Source organism: Cyprinodon variegatus, unplaced genomic scaffold (genome assembly GCF_000732505.1).
Source record: "Cyprinodon variegatus isolate N-32 unplaced genomic scaffold, C_variegatus-1.0 Scaffold47, whole genome shotgun sequence".
NCBI lineage: Eukaryota > Metazoa > Chordata > Actinopteri > Cyprinodontiformes > Cyprinodontidae > Cyprinodon > Cyprinodon variegatus.
In genome coordinates this window covers 186,714-201,025 of record NW_015150500.1, presented here as the reverse complement: position 1 = coordinate 201,025, position 14,312 = coordinate 186,714, and the positions used below count along the sequence as shown (strand labels likewise).

Below are 14,312 nucleotides of genomic sequence, written 5' to 3'. Positions count from 1 at the left end.
GTATACCCGCCTATAACAAAATATTAGAAAAAAGGGGATTTTAGCAATACTAGAAATCAGTTTGAAGCATGTTTGAAACATTAGAAAACACCAACATTATCGGGTGCGTTTAGAAGAATTGGCGCTTTTGGGAAATGGGTAAAACAACGATCGTAATATCATCCAAGAGTATTATCCGGTGCGTCCCGGAAATAATAATCGAGCGCACCCGGCACAACGCGGGAAAGCGCGGTGTGTCGGTTTAGTAGTTTCCACCACAGGGCATCCATCGCGCCAATCTTCGGGGTTTACGCTGTTCTCGACAAGTAAAGTGCACACATGTCGGTTTGTTCCGTTTGTCGTTAGCTGTGCCTAGAACCGACAGACTCGACCCATTGTCGAGGGGTCCCCGGGTTGAATGCAGGAAGCAGTCGGTCGGTCCCAGAAACCGCTGTCCCTGTAGCCGTTAGCTCCTACACAAAGAGAGCAGCTCTGCTAAAGCTGCCCCTAAAACACTGAAGTCGGGGTTGACCATTAAGATGGAAACGTTTCAGAAGGTGGAGAAAATAGGAGAAGGGACGTACGGAGTGGTTTACAAGGCTAAAAACAAAGTGACGGGAGAAACCGTTGCACTGAAGAAAATCAGGCTGGACACGTAAGTCGAGACACTTAGTGTTGGAGTTTATAATGTACCGGTAGTGAAGTCATTTTCCCCACCAATAACTAACACAAATATATCTTAAATTGCTAAACCTTTGTTGAAATGTTTACTGTAGTTACACACCTCCACAAAGAGTAAACTAAAAAGGCAAATGGTTTAATTAAATTAAGTCACATCCAATACAAATTGCATTTCCAGTAACATAATTGAGTCGTTACAATGCAAGTAGTACTTTATAAGCGTTTAATATGGCAGTTATGGCTTCAGATAAATACCAAAAACTATCATTAGGAAATAGTGTGTAAGAGTAAGATTTGAAACGATAAGGGGTCTCCTTACAGAGTGCTGCATTGTATGTGAAAAGTTGAGTGGAAGGAAAACTTGTTGGGGGAAAAACAAAAAAAGCGTACACTAGCAGCAGGGATGACCATAGCCTTAAGGTGATTTAACAGCAAAGCCCAATTGAGAATCTAATAGAGATGATTTATTGTATTTGAAAAATTTACAAAACATAACTTTTCAAATGGTAGAAGCACCTGACTTCAGTGATGCATCAATAAAGGCTGGAAGACACCACACGGTAGCATCCGATCCAACAGGAAATCAGGTCATATGTGGCACTTGGAGCTAATTGAAAATGCATGGGGCTACTCAGACTGTATGTGATTTTCTTTTATTATTATTATTATTATTTTTTTTTTAGTGCTGGCATAGCTCCAAATGATTTTGATTTCATGACTGAACCTTAAGATACGGGAGTGTTCAATTTCAAAGGTTGCATCCTCCAAGGACCTGGTCCATCTGGATCAGGTCCTGACTGGACAGGATCTGACTGGATCCTTTGAGGTCTGTGAAAATAAGGAGACTGGGTTCTGTTTCTCAATATGTGTACTTGTGCGTTCTCATGTACTTGTGTAGTTGAAAAACATCATCAGCCTCAGCCCTAGTACTGTGCCTATTAACAAGAACAGCAGGCCGAGAACGGAGAAAGTCCCGGGATGTTGTTCTCGCCCCTCCCTCTTTACCGAGTATGCATCAGAGCAGACTTGTCCGTTCCTGAGATATACAGCCATCCCAGCATGCACTGCGGCAGCAGCTTCCAGGGGAGCGCTCACAGAGTATTATGTGAAAAGTTCTCTTTTCTGTTGTTTTAAGATAATTTAAGGTGAAAATATTATACTTTTAAGCGTCACTAAATGGCCCATTTACTGATTTATTAATTTTAAAAAAAAGTTCCGATGTTGAGAGGACCGCGGCAACCAGCAGACCTCCGAGGCTAACCTCACCCAGGGCTAAATTTTAGCCCATCTGCAGCAGCCCTCTTTTGGGGATAAGGATAAGGATTTTTAAAGCCACACGGCATAACTTTTGACTCAAATTAATGCCTAATTTGAGATAAATCACATTTTACATCACTTCAGGCGTATCAATGCTCTGTGCAGGCTGCTATTCTCAAAAACTCTTTTAAAACTTGAGAGGGTCGGATCCGTCCCTGAGTCATGTAACCCAGAGTGCCACTTTATGGCAGTCTGAGCTTCCCTTAAGCACAAAGCTAACCAAGCTAAAAGATGCTGCAATAAAACCGATGAGACCCTTACCTAATCAGACATTTTTTTGGTTTAATCTAGAGGGATGGATGTGATCTGGTCTTTACTAGTGACTCCATGACTTCTTAATCTGCAGATGTTAATCTGCACGTGAATCTATCAGATTCCAAAACACCAAAAGAAATAGTTTAACTTACTGACAGTGCATTGCTGCCAGTAGTTTTGAGGGGGCTAAACCTGGAAGTTCCAAATTTAGCGTCCCTAGTGGCTAAAAGTTTAACACTTTTTAAATGAATGGGGTTGTTTTCTGAGTTTTTCCGCCTTCTTTGGGCCACAGGAATAAACGTGCATGTTACAGAGATCACATACAAAACCTGGATAGGTGATGAATGTAGCAGCTTTCTTGGTTAATGTGTCAGATGTTATCTTTAATGACATTGAGGTAAAACATTTGAACCATCTGTAACTGACTAAAGAGCATAACATAACGGCTTTATATTGTTCCCAGGGAAACAGAGGGCGTTCCCAGCACAGCCATTCGAGAAATTTCACTTCTTAAAGAACTCAGTCACCCAAATATTGTCAAGTAAGTTTATAGGATGTTAGCAGAACGTTACCTTTGATTCTACTGTCTTCCTTCTCAGGTTTTAGATCCAACCTTTTTATTTTGCTCTTTTAGGCTGAGAGATGTCATCCACACCGAGAACAAACTTTATCTGGTTTTTGAGTTTCTTCATCAGGATCTGAAAAAGTTCATGGACTCCTCCTCAGTTACTGGCATCCCACTGCCTTTGGTGAAGGTAATCATGTCTTCATAACATCTTTTCCTCTGTTAATGATCAAAACACGAGGGGAGACAGACTCATGTGACACCAGGGCTATGCAGATAAAAGCACACCGGTAGATATGTGCACGCTGGTGATGGAACACCCTTCGCCAAATGCCACCTGATGTTGACTAAAATTAAAGAAGCTGGTCAAATATGAAGGATATACTTTTAATTCTAGCTGTAACAATGTGTTGCTTATCTATGTGCATCATGAAAAACACTTGTTTGGCAGACTGATCCAAGAAATTAAGTTAAAAAAGAAAAGATTGAGTTATAACTGGTAAAGACAGATTGTCGCAAATCTTAATTACCTCTCACATTTCCCATGTTTCTACCAACAAAACAAAAGTGAAGGCTTTGTGTCACAGCCACACTTCATTAAATTAATTTGATTATGGGTGCATGTGGAACACACATGGAAGTGAGAGTATGTTGATGTTGATTATGTCTATAAACACTTATTCAAACTTAGAGAACAAAAACATTAAATTCAAGCAGGTAGGCTGACAGAGGAAGAGGACTGTTATTCTTCACCTTTATGAAATTGAAGCTTTAGAAACTTCAAAAATTAAATAAATTAGGCTCGAATGATATGAAATACATTGAATGCTCCCTTCTGAAATCCCCTTTCATACTGTTCATATGTGATTACGTAGAAAATGTGATATTTATAGCTGAGTGTTCCAAGAAGATGGCTGGGAGTGAAAAAGAAACTGTTCAAAGGAGCAAAAAACTGTTTCAAATGTGTAAAATAGATGAGAGTGAATAGAACACTTAAGTAATAAAAACATTCAATAAAGGTTGACACAAATAATCATTTTGTTGGGGTATATTGGTTGGTTAAGAGGAGTCAACGTTCTGACAATTTGAAAAGCCCTGCCTTAATAGTGTCCCTGATATGAATACATTTGTGCAGATTCAAACTCCTATTTCTCTGGTTTTGTGTTTATTCCTGATGTTTCTCTCTGTGTTACAGAGTTACCTTTTCCAGCTGCTGCAAGGCCTAGCCTTCTGCCACTCTCACAGAGTTCTCCATCGAGACCTGAAGCCCCAGAACCTCCTCATCAATGCTCAAGGAGAGATCAAGCTGGCCGACTTCGGCCTTGCACGCGCCTTCGGAGTACCTGTACGCACTTACACACACGAGGTAAGATGGTGGTATGGTCTGGTCTTTACCCTGTGTCCAGCTTCTGATTAAACTTCACATTTCTCCTGGATCATCTGCCATGATGACGTTAAGGCAGGGTAGTTTAATTAATATACTTTTAATTGTTTCATGTTGATCCAAAGGCTTTATCAAAAGAACCTTTTCATTTCTTTACACATTTCTGGATTTACTCCAGAACTTGTTTGTTTACTCAGAGGGAACTCAGAAATTTGATTGGTTTCTCCCTCCTACCAGGTCATGCTCACAGCAACCCTCTTCAGTGTAAACACTGTGATTGAGCGAAAGGGGCTTGCAGTTAGATGGTTCCTGTATCATTTGACTGTTAACAATTGAAATCAAGGAAGTACAAAGATTTAAGAAGTTGCTTTCGGTTTTCTATGGCATGTTGAGTCATATCTGCCGTTCACTGTTTGCAAGATAGCGTGAGACCTTCAGCAGCTAACAGGAAGGCTAAACGAATACATTATCCCTTTAACCTGTGGCTTCTAGATTCAGAAATGTCTGCAGTCTTTGCATAAATCTCTGAGTTAGGACAAGGATATCATCTCTTTGGGGATGCATTATGGATGATGCTGTGTTGCAATGCTCACTCTATTAATGCTGTTTCAATGCTAAGACAGTTAAAAAAATTTACTCTAAATGTTTAGTGTTACATAAAAAAAAGTCTGATTGTAAAGCGAATACTTTCTCACGCATTTGTGCTTTTCCTAATGTAAATTAATGCCTGTCAGCTATAGGAAGGCTGAAGATGAAAGGATATCAGAATAAAAGAATCTATCCAATACATTTTGATTAGAAAATATCCTTTATTTTAGTTGCTACATTTCTGACTGTTTTCATACTGGAAGATATTGTGTTTTCCAGGTGGTCACTCTTTGGTACAGGGCACCAGAAATCCTCCTGGGTTGTAAATTCTACTCCACTGCCGTTGACATTTGGAGTCTGGGGTGCATCTTTGCCGAAATGGTAAAACAACCTGAATGTTTTTTTTTTTTTGTCAAGTGAAACAAGAGTGGTCTGTAAGCAGCACTGTGTTCACAGGTCACCAGGAGGGCCCTGTTCCCCGGCGACTCTGAGATAGATCAGTTATTCAGGATCTTCCGCACCTTGGGGACACCCGATGAAAACGTTTGGCCGGGAGTCACATCAATGCCCGACTACAAACCGTCCTTCCCCAAGTGGGCTCGGCAGGATTTAGCCAAAGTAGTTCCTCTTCTGGATGAGGACGGGAGAGAGCTGCTGGCAGTGAGAACAATTTAAATTGATTTATTTAAAAAGCAACCGAAAGATGTTACACCAAGAAATAATTGTAATGTGTGTGACTGTGTTTCAATTGTGATGTTTTTTTGTTTATCTTTTTTAGGAAATGCTGAATTATGACCCAAACAAACGGATTTCTGCCAAAAATGCACTTGTACATCGGTTCTTCCGGGACGTTTCCATGCCAGTTCCTCACCTGAGACTCTGAGTTGTTTAAATCATCAGGCCGGTTCAGACCAGAGTAACATCTAAGCAATAAGGACGAACTGCAGTCCAGTGGCTGGAACAGACAGAAAACCTGGACACTACAGGAGCCGAAGGGTCCCTCACTATCTAAAAACAGCTTTTAAGTAGCTGGACGTTCTGCAGCTTTTGTTTCAAGTGTTAAACTGTTATTTCTAATTTTATTTGGTGTATTTATGTACAGCTGCCACATTTGATCTATCATTAATGATTTAAATCTGTGATGTTCAGCTCAGAACAATAACTGAAAAAGAAATTCCAGATTTAAATGTTTAATATTGTTTCTGATGTTCAAGTAGTTTGTTAATTAGTCAAATTGATAAATTGGAGGGACTGTGCTAATAAAATCACCAGCTCTTGGAAAGCTTGAGGTACTACTGAACAGAGTGATGGCTCTCAGTACAACCAGCCACTAAAAGAACATCAGATTAATTGATTTCCTCCTGCTTGACTTTTGTTTCACTGCAAATGATCTTGAGGTGGTTTTAAAACGGCACCTTTGTTTGATAGTAATGTGATTTATAGTAGTCCATCGTCATTTTACAGAGTTTAACTTGTTATTGCATTGTTCATACTTTAGATTTTACCCAAATTTAATGCACAATTTTTATGTATAATGTTTATATACAGTTGGACTAAATAAACTTGTTTAGATAACTGCTGGTTTTTGTTGGACAGTCAGTTAATTCACTTTGTTGGAGTCAAGATTTTAAGGATATTAGAATGAAGGTTATGAATTTGACAGGCTTGTGCTATTATCATTGTTAATGCCATGAAAAAGTGAGCTGTTTAGTCACATTTGAATTTTAAACTTTAATTATTTTTGTTTTTTTGGGAAGTTGAGCAAGAAAGTGGTCCCTAATTATACCAGATAACAGCCGGTTTGCTGACATTTCTCACCAACGTAAACTGGAAAAGTGTTTTACTCGAGTACCACTGAATGCAAATGAATGTTTTTATCTCAAAATGGAAAGGTCATGAATGTCCTACCCTCATTTCATCAAGAATCAAGACTATTTAGATAGATTTGTAATAATAGTAATTAATAATAATAGTGAAGACGTTGCTTTTTAACCAAACTTCGACAGAATTATTTTAAAGAATCTAATGAAACGGCTTGGACAAAAAGGATGGTGCCTTAAATTGGTATTTGGTTCCACAACTTTTTGAGGCAATCATTGCAATCAAATTATTCCCCTCACTATTAATGAGACATCTGCTCCTCAGTGCAGGTATTTTGGTCCACTGCTCCAGATGTCTCAGATATGAAGGCTCCCTCTTCCAGACGGCATCTTTCAGCTCCTTCCAAAGATGCTCAATAGGATTTAGGTCAGGGCTCACAGAGGACCACTTCAGAGAATAATGTTTTCTTCTCAGCCATTCTTGGGTGTTTCTAGCTGTGTGTTTTAAGTGATTATCCTGTTTAAGACCCATGACCTGTGAGTTAGACAAAGCTTTCTAACACTGGGAAGCACATTTATCTCTAGAATGCTTTAAGTATTGAGATTTCATTGAACCCTGCAGAGAATCAGACACCCTGTGCCAGATGAAGCAAAGCAGCCCTAGAACATAAAAGCCTCCTCCATGTTTTAATGTAGGGACAATCTTCTCATCTGTCCATGGGACATTCTCCTTTATGGCTTGTCAATATGTAGTTTGATGAATTCCAGTTTGGCATTTTTAGGATTTGTTTTCAGCAGTGGTGTCCTCCTTTGTCGTTTCACTGATCTCATTTTCTGGTTCTTCCTTCTATGTAAATTCTGCCTTATTAAAACCTGATGTTTTAAAGAAAATGAAAGTCCAACAGAGTTCAACCAAAATGCTTCCTTGTTGTTTTACCTCTAACATCATCAAACTGTGAAAGGATGTACAGTAAGAAGTATTGTCCCTGGCCTCCACCAGATGGCTGTGGCTCCTCCCAGACATTCCAGTCCACCTCTGGGAGTCTGCTGGCTCCTTCGCTCACTCTCGCCGACATCTGGTCAGGTTTTAACTGTGACCTAAGAAGTGCCTGAGCTCCAACAAAATGAGACGACTTGTGTTCATTCTTACTTTGGTCTACATTGCTGCCGCTCAGCACCAAGCTCTTATTGACTACTTGGAAAGGAGGCTCCTTGCTATTGAGGTAAGACTTTTTGATCTTCTTGCTGAGCCTCATGAGTTTCCCCACAGAGGAAATTTTCAGGAACCGATTAGGTGGAATGCAGTGGAAAAATCCTGGGGAAAATCCTAGGCAATTCAAATCTGTCACACTGTTGAGACAGCACAAACTTTTCCTCTGAGTCTGCAGCTCTTAAACTTGACTATAGATGTTTGCAGTATGATGTCAAACTAAGAAAGTTTCCAGAAATCACATTATAAAAAAGCATTTATTTTTAGGGATAATATTCTAATTAAAGCTCAATGTGTGCAGGTTTCAGTTTAGTAAAAAAGTAATTAGATTTAGTCATATTTTTATTTTTTAGATCTTAAAACAAATCAAACAAAGGGTAGACTGAATATACAAATAATTGATACTGATTCTATTTGTAATCTATTCTATTTGACTCAAGGAATCACTGATCTAATTAACAAGAAGTAGGCTAAATAATCTCGAAAGGCAGAACAACCAGCCACAATTTATAGAAATTTAGGCTGAGTGGATCAATAAAATTACTGATGTCTTAAAGTCTGTCATGGGTCATTCCAGCAAGCTGACATGAGAGAGGAAAAGTGGTAAAACCTTTGCAAGAGTTTTCAGCATATTAAAATTACTATAAAAGTGCATTGCTGACTCACCCAGAAGGTCCCGAATACAACTTAGATCCCCATTTTAACCTCTGCAGGCTTTATTTTCCTGCATGTCTGTTGAATTCATTAATCTTAAACAAAAAAAGACTCCAGAGGAAATCGATCCATTATGGAGTGGCCTGGTAAAATCCATTGATGATCAAACAAAGCAAGGGCCTTTCTCAGCTTTCCCCAAAATAAACCTGTTATTCCTAAAACTTAGAAACATAACCCATTGACTCAGAAAGCTAAATATTTAATTTAAGAAGTTATTTGTTGGCTGTAAAACAAACACTTTTCGGAAATGAAACATCACAACTACATTCAAACATGGTGATGGTGCCAAGAACAGGTATGATGGTACAGACTAGACATTTTCTGGAACTGTCCTTAAATATTATAAAGTAGTGGGATATTCCTATGAGCAGTGTAGTACTTTATCTTTGTCTTTATTAATGATATCAAATAAAAAATCAGAGTAAGGGACAGGTGTCTGATCAAGATAATGTTAACAGCAAGAGAGAAAGCTATGATGACGAAATGGGGAAAGGTGGACTCCTTGCCATGGACTGGGATAATAGAAGAAATCTACATAATGGATGAATTGATATAAATCTTGGTTATGGTTCTGTTTTAGTTTTCTCTTTGAGTTTCAGTATTTTTTTTTGTGCACTTTTGCTTCTGTGCCCTTTGGATTATTAAACCTGCAAGAACTCACTTCTGCTTCAATCTCTCCCTTTGGGTCCTCAAAATACCTCCACTCAATCTGACATTATATCGGCTGAGTCAACAGTAAGAAAATGGAAGAGAAGCCGTGACTTAAAATAAAACGAGAGCTTGACAAACTTGATAAGAAAAACAGACTTTAGGAAGAAAAGCTCCCAAGCAAGAGTTTTTCTATTCATTTTAAAAAATATATAATGTTTATTATGGATTATTCATGCATGCTCTATTTGTAAACAGATTAGGGAAATTACAATAAAATGTTAAACAAAAACATTCTGCTGGAGGAGAGGTGTTATGGGTATGCTAGAACATCAAAATGAGAATTTCTAAGGTTCAGTTTTTGACCCTTACTCAGGGTCAATTAGGTTACGTTAACATAAGTCACGCTGTCAAGTTCATGTCTACTATTTCAAAATGGAAAAATGTCAGAGATTGAATCTGATAAATATGGCTGCATATGACTCTTAACAAGTTGTGTTTGCCCTCTAATGTGGCTAAAGTAAAACTATTCTTAAAAGTATGTCAAAATTCATTGACATTGATGTAAAATGCTCCCTGCTAATTATCACACACACCCCATCAAACAAATATGAATTTTCCAGTGTAAATACAATTTTTTTAGGAGCTAGCCAGTCAGTCCCAACATGGAACAAAAATGTGGGAATGTGGAAAAACATTTGAAAAAAACAAAAACTGGAGAACTTAAAAATGAAATGTTTAATTCTTCAACTTCTGTTGAGCTCTCTAACAGCAATTCAGTTTGAACTCATTATCTTTCACTGTCTTCCAGCCCATATAACTAATTAGTCATCAACAAAGATTGCTTATAAAATAAACAACAAATTACCAGTAGCAAAGCGATCTCAGACCGTTTTCCTGAAATACATTTATGCAGAGTGGATGCTTGCCACATGTGGGCTAAACCATCCTGATGAAAGGACTGGGGGCATGAGTTAAGTCTAGAAACTTCTTTTTAGTTACAGCATAAAATAAACATCTTGTGAAGTTGTGGTTGAGACTCAATTGGGTCTAATCAGCTTTGTTTAAAACAGGACAGGATCTCTCTGTGGCAAGAGCAGACCACACGCTATGCCTCTGAGCTGCGGGAGCTGAAGCTCCAAATGGTTTCTCAGCTGGAGAGTCTGGATAAAGAGAAGGAAACTTTGAGGATAAATCTGGATGGAGTGGGGACCAGGGTGGACCGGGTGGAACGTGAACTGGACTACCTGGAAACGCAGAACGGGGCTCAGCCGTGCGTGGACGTGGACGACAGGCTGATAGAGCAGCAGGTGACCCTGGTGAAGGAGAAGCAGAAGGCCAAGTATCTGAAACTCACAGGTGAGACGCGCTGTTGGTTAAATAAACTTCACATGATGCAGGGGGGGAAATAGCTGTTCAGTTTTATTCAGTTCAGATAAATCTGACCACTTCTTTGTGTATCAATTAAATCTAAAACCAACAAAAGAAAAATGTGATTTAAAACAAAATGCAGTTATTTAACTAGGATCTAATTTGTCAGTGAAATAAATGAAGCCACTATTTCAAAATATTAAAAATACTACTGAAAGTAAAGTTATGTGGGAACTACTGACTATTCTCATCAATGGAAACATTGAGGGCTTATTTTAAAGAGTATCTTTAAACAAAATCACATAAAAGGCAGCATTTGTTTTTTGTTTATTCAAATTTAATAAATATTTTTTTGTTTTTTGGTTTAACCATTTTAATGAATCTGGGCCTTTGAAAACGCATGAATTTTATTTTGAAACGTACCCCTAAGCTTCTGTTAGTGCCTGGTTGCCATGATGATTCCCATGTTTTCTTGGCAACAGGTGTGAGAGTTAACGACACAGGGATGCAGAAGAAGGATTCAATCGGCACTGTTCAAAAACCAATTGTCATAAAGGGAAAATCTTTGAAACAGAGCGACGGCTAGGGATTACTTATGGTGATTTAAAAAATATATAGTCTGATCTTATAGAAGGACAATAAAAATTATCTTTTAAATACTTAACCAGGAAAATCTGACTCAAATATCTGATGTGACTTGAATGAATAAACAAATTAATGACACGCTGGTGGTATTTGATAGAAATAAGATTGTTGAAACAGTAATAGAAAAAAATAAAAAATAAAAATGGTGCAACGCAAGTTCCTAAAGTCTCTGTGGCCATGGGGGCGAGTATAACAGATCATCTTTTCTGAAATAACATGCACAAAATAATCTGAAGAATAGATTGCATTATAAAAAATGTTTGGCTGGATGATGTTTTAGGTACAGGTGATTGCTTATGGTTCCTAGAGCGTATGCATGGCAGAAACTCTCTACTGGCTTCTCTTTACAAAGCTGGTGGTATGTGAGTTCAAGATGAGCTTTCTATCCTTCCTACTCTAAGAGGTTCAAGATCTCCACTATTTTTACAGCATAGTTGTCCATTTTAATGAGGGAGGGATTATTATATGGTGACATTAAACAGATATTGCTATATTCAATACAAAGCTGTTTGTAGCTGAGAAAATGTGTGTCTTCTGTCAACAGTGCAATAGCAACTGGGTAAGTGGAGGAATACGGTGGTTGATAAAGGACAAATACATTTGTGTGGGGAAAAAAGGGCTAAGTACACACCCTTGTGGTGCTCCAGTGGTGGATGTTAGTACCACTGACATGGTTGCCTTGGGATAGCCTTGATGTCTTTGGGACATGGATATTTCCAGCTGGTGGGTATGAGCTACATTGTGTTTTACATGATTGTTATTTCTTAACAGCAAGACAGGGGTGGATTTGAATCCAGGTGATGGTCTGTGTGCATGAAGTCTGCTTGGTCTTTGTGAATATTAGAAGTTCCTCCCAAAGTCCAAAAAAATACCTGGCTGTTATTCCTGTAAGGAACTGGTAAACTGTCCAGCATATAAAAATTGGTGTAGGCACCAGAACTCCCCCCTAATAGAGCTCTTTGGTTTATAGTCACTTTTGGGCTTCGAAGCAAATGAAAAAACGAGAAGGACACTAAGACTACCATTGAAACCTAATCTTTAGGGTGATATGAATGTAAACTACTTTGAAAATTCACTGCTCACTAAATATGCAAAGCATTTTTTTTCTTTTACAGACTGCAGTGATATGATATCCAGCATAAAAGCCATGAAGATCCTGAAGCGAGTGGGGGGGCCAAAGGGGATGTGGACCAAAGACACAAGTGGAGCCTCTGGGAAGGTCTACATTTTCAACGGGACAGCTGAAGACACCATCAATGAGTTTGCCTCTGTTCAGGACCTCGCCCGCTCCGTAGGCTTCTCTTTGTCCACTGACCTGAAGATTCCCTCTTCCTGGAAGGGGACTGGACATGTGGTCTACAACAACCATGTGTATTATGTAAATCAGGATGAGGAGATAACTGTGGTCAAATTTGACACAATAAAAAAGTCTATGACAGACAGCGCGGTGTTTCCAATACAGGATCATGTTCCTGTCTATAGCCTGAACCCTGAGACAGTGATGGACCTGGCTGTGGATGAGGAAGGCCTATGGGCTATCTATGCCACAAAGCAGAATGAGAGACACATCTCTCTGGCTAAGATTGATAGCAACACCCTGGACATCGAGCAAATGTGGGACACAAACTGCCCGAGAGAAAATGCAGAGACGGCCTTTGTCATCTGTGGCACCTTGTATGTGGTTTATAACACCAAGCAGCCCGGCCGCTCACGAGTGCAGTGCGTGTTTGACGTGAATGACCTGGTGACAAATGAAGAGGCACCTTTAGTTTACTTTCCAAAGCGCTATGGTTTTCACGCCAGTTTGAAGTATAATCCCCAGGAGCAGCTACTCTACGCCTGGGATGATGGCTACCAGATCCTCTACAAGCTTTCCATGAGGAAAAAACTGGAAATCTGAAACCAAAGTAATTCAGCATAAAAAAGCCCATCCGAAGATCATGTATTATTTTAGATATATCTCTTGTCTCTTCTGATTTTTAAACTGTCTGAATTCAATTTTTTATCCAATTAAATTCTGTCATTAATGTAACCTGAAACAAGTATTTTCATGCTCTGACTTATCAATCACTAACATGCAGTACACAAGTACACAACCACTACCCACATTTTATCCCCACATTAACATCCTATCAAAAACTGTTTGTATGTACTGTAGCATTGACATTAGCATGTCCCATTTAGATTTTAATGTTAAGTTAGTTCTAGAAAAATACTCTGTAGTTGGATTATATTTATAGAATTTTCAAAGCTCATTACCATTCAATAAATAAAAAAGGCCACTGGTTATACAATACTGAGTTCTTTAAACTTAATGCTGGAAAACAGGTTTGCTACAGAGCAAAAAATCTTTCTTTGTCGCAAAACAATGTACTCAGAGGTGGGTAGTAACGAGTTAAAAAAATATGATATATATTTATATATATATATATATATAATATATATAAAAATATATACTTTTAGGAGTAGTTTAATTTGCCGTACTTGTTACTTTTACTTGAGTAATATTCTTGTAAAGTATCACTATGAGTAAAATCTTTGACTACTCTGTCCTCTGTGAGTAATTTGAACTAGTCCAGGATCATATAAACATACGGTAAACAGTAGAAATTATCAATGGGAGTTCTCTAGCCTGTCCTAAAATATATAGAGTTCTCACTGTAAGGATTTGTTTATGTGTAACAAAAAAAAAAGGTAAAAGTATTTCAACTGTATGAATTTGTCCTTCTATATTTATGATATTTATTTTTATTTTTTATGCATTTGAGTCTTTAAAATACTAGAACTTCACATCAGGTCTGTTTGTCTTCATAATTTCTAAACATCAAATCAGATCTTTTAATCTAACAATTAATCAGTACTCAAGCCTTTTCACTAAATACTTTTTTACTTTTACTTGAGTAATTTCTTGGGTGAATACTTTTTCTATTGGAGTAAAACAATTTTGAAGTTCTGCTACTCTTACTTGAGTACATTTCTTCGGTACTCTACCCACCTCTGAATATGCTGATTTACCACTCTGCCAGCCTTATATTAGCAATTATCTGATAAGAGATCAATACGGCAGCTTATCCTTATAAATTACTCTTTTGTCAAAAAAAAGCTTAGCAGGCAAGCTCTGGTGAAGTGGTTTTC

The 14,312-nt window shown here is 38.2% G+C and overlaps 2 protein-coding genes across 2 annotated transcripts; both read left to right on the top strand.

Moving 5' to 3' along the window:
- Nucleotides 1-82: 82 nt before the first annotated feature.
- Nucleotides 83-6,348, top strand: cdk2 (cyclin-dependent kinase 2). Its single transcript, XM_015370615.1, has 7 exons — nt 83-634; nt 2,696-2,773; nt 2,867-2,987; nt 3,993-4,163; nt 5,049-5,150; nt 5,226-5,429; nt 5,548-6,348. Exons 1-7 carry the CDS (start codon nt 519-521, stop codon nt 5,650-5,652), a joined length of 897 nt encoding a protein of 298 aa, XP_015226101.1. The 5' UTR covers nt 83-518; the 3' UTR covers nt 5,653-6,348.
- Nucleotides 6,349-7,599: 1,251 nt separating this feature from the next.
- On the top strand, nt 7,600-13,567 carry olfml3 (olfactomedin like 3). Its single transcript, XM_015370614.1, has 3 exons — nt 7,600-7,812; nt 10,235-10,520; nt 12,293-13,567. The coding sequence occupies exons 1-3, from the start codon at nt 7,714-7,716 to the stop codon at nt 13,075-13,077; spliced, it is 1,170 nt and encodes a 389-aa protein (XP_015226100.1). The 5' UTR covers nt 7,600-7,713; the 3' UTR covers nt 13,078-13,567.
- The last annotated feature ends 745 nt before the right edge of the window (nt 13,568-14,312 follow it).

What these genes read in the sequence shown, in the direction of transcription:
- cdk2 (XM_015370615.1), top strand. Translation starts at nt 519, where the DNA reads ATGGAAACGTTTCAGAAGGTGGAGAAAATAGGAGAAGGGACGTACGGA. An exon ending in GGTGCATCTTTGCCGAAATG is followed by an intron (nt 5,151 to 5,225) that starts GTAAAACAACCT and finishes CTGTGTTCACAG; the next exon opens with GTCACCAGGAGGGCCCTGTT. An exon ending in ACGGGAGAGAGCTGCTGGCA is followed by an intron (nt 5,430 to 5,547) that starts GTGAGAACAATT and finishes TATCTTTTTTAG; the next exon opens with GAAATGCTGAATTATGACCC.
- olfml3 (XM_015370614.1), top strand. Translation starts at nt 7,714, where the DNA reads ATGAGACGACTTGTGTTCATTCTTACTTTGGTCTACATTGCTGCCGCT. An exon ending in GGAGGCTCCTTGCTATTGAG is followed by an intron (nt 7,813 to 10,234) that starts GTAAGACTTTTT and finishes TGTTTAAAACAG; the next exon opens with GACAGGATCTCTCTGTGGCA. An exon ending in CAAGTATCTGAAACTCACAG is followed by an intron (nt 10,521 to 12,292) that starts GTGAGACGCGCT and finishes TTTCTTTTACAG; the next exon opens with ACTGCAGTGATATGATATCC.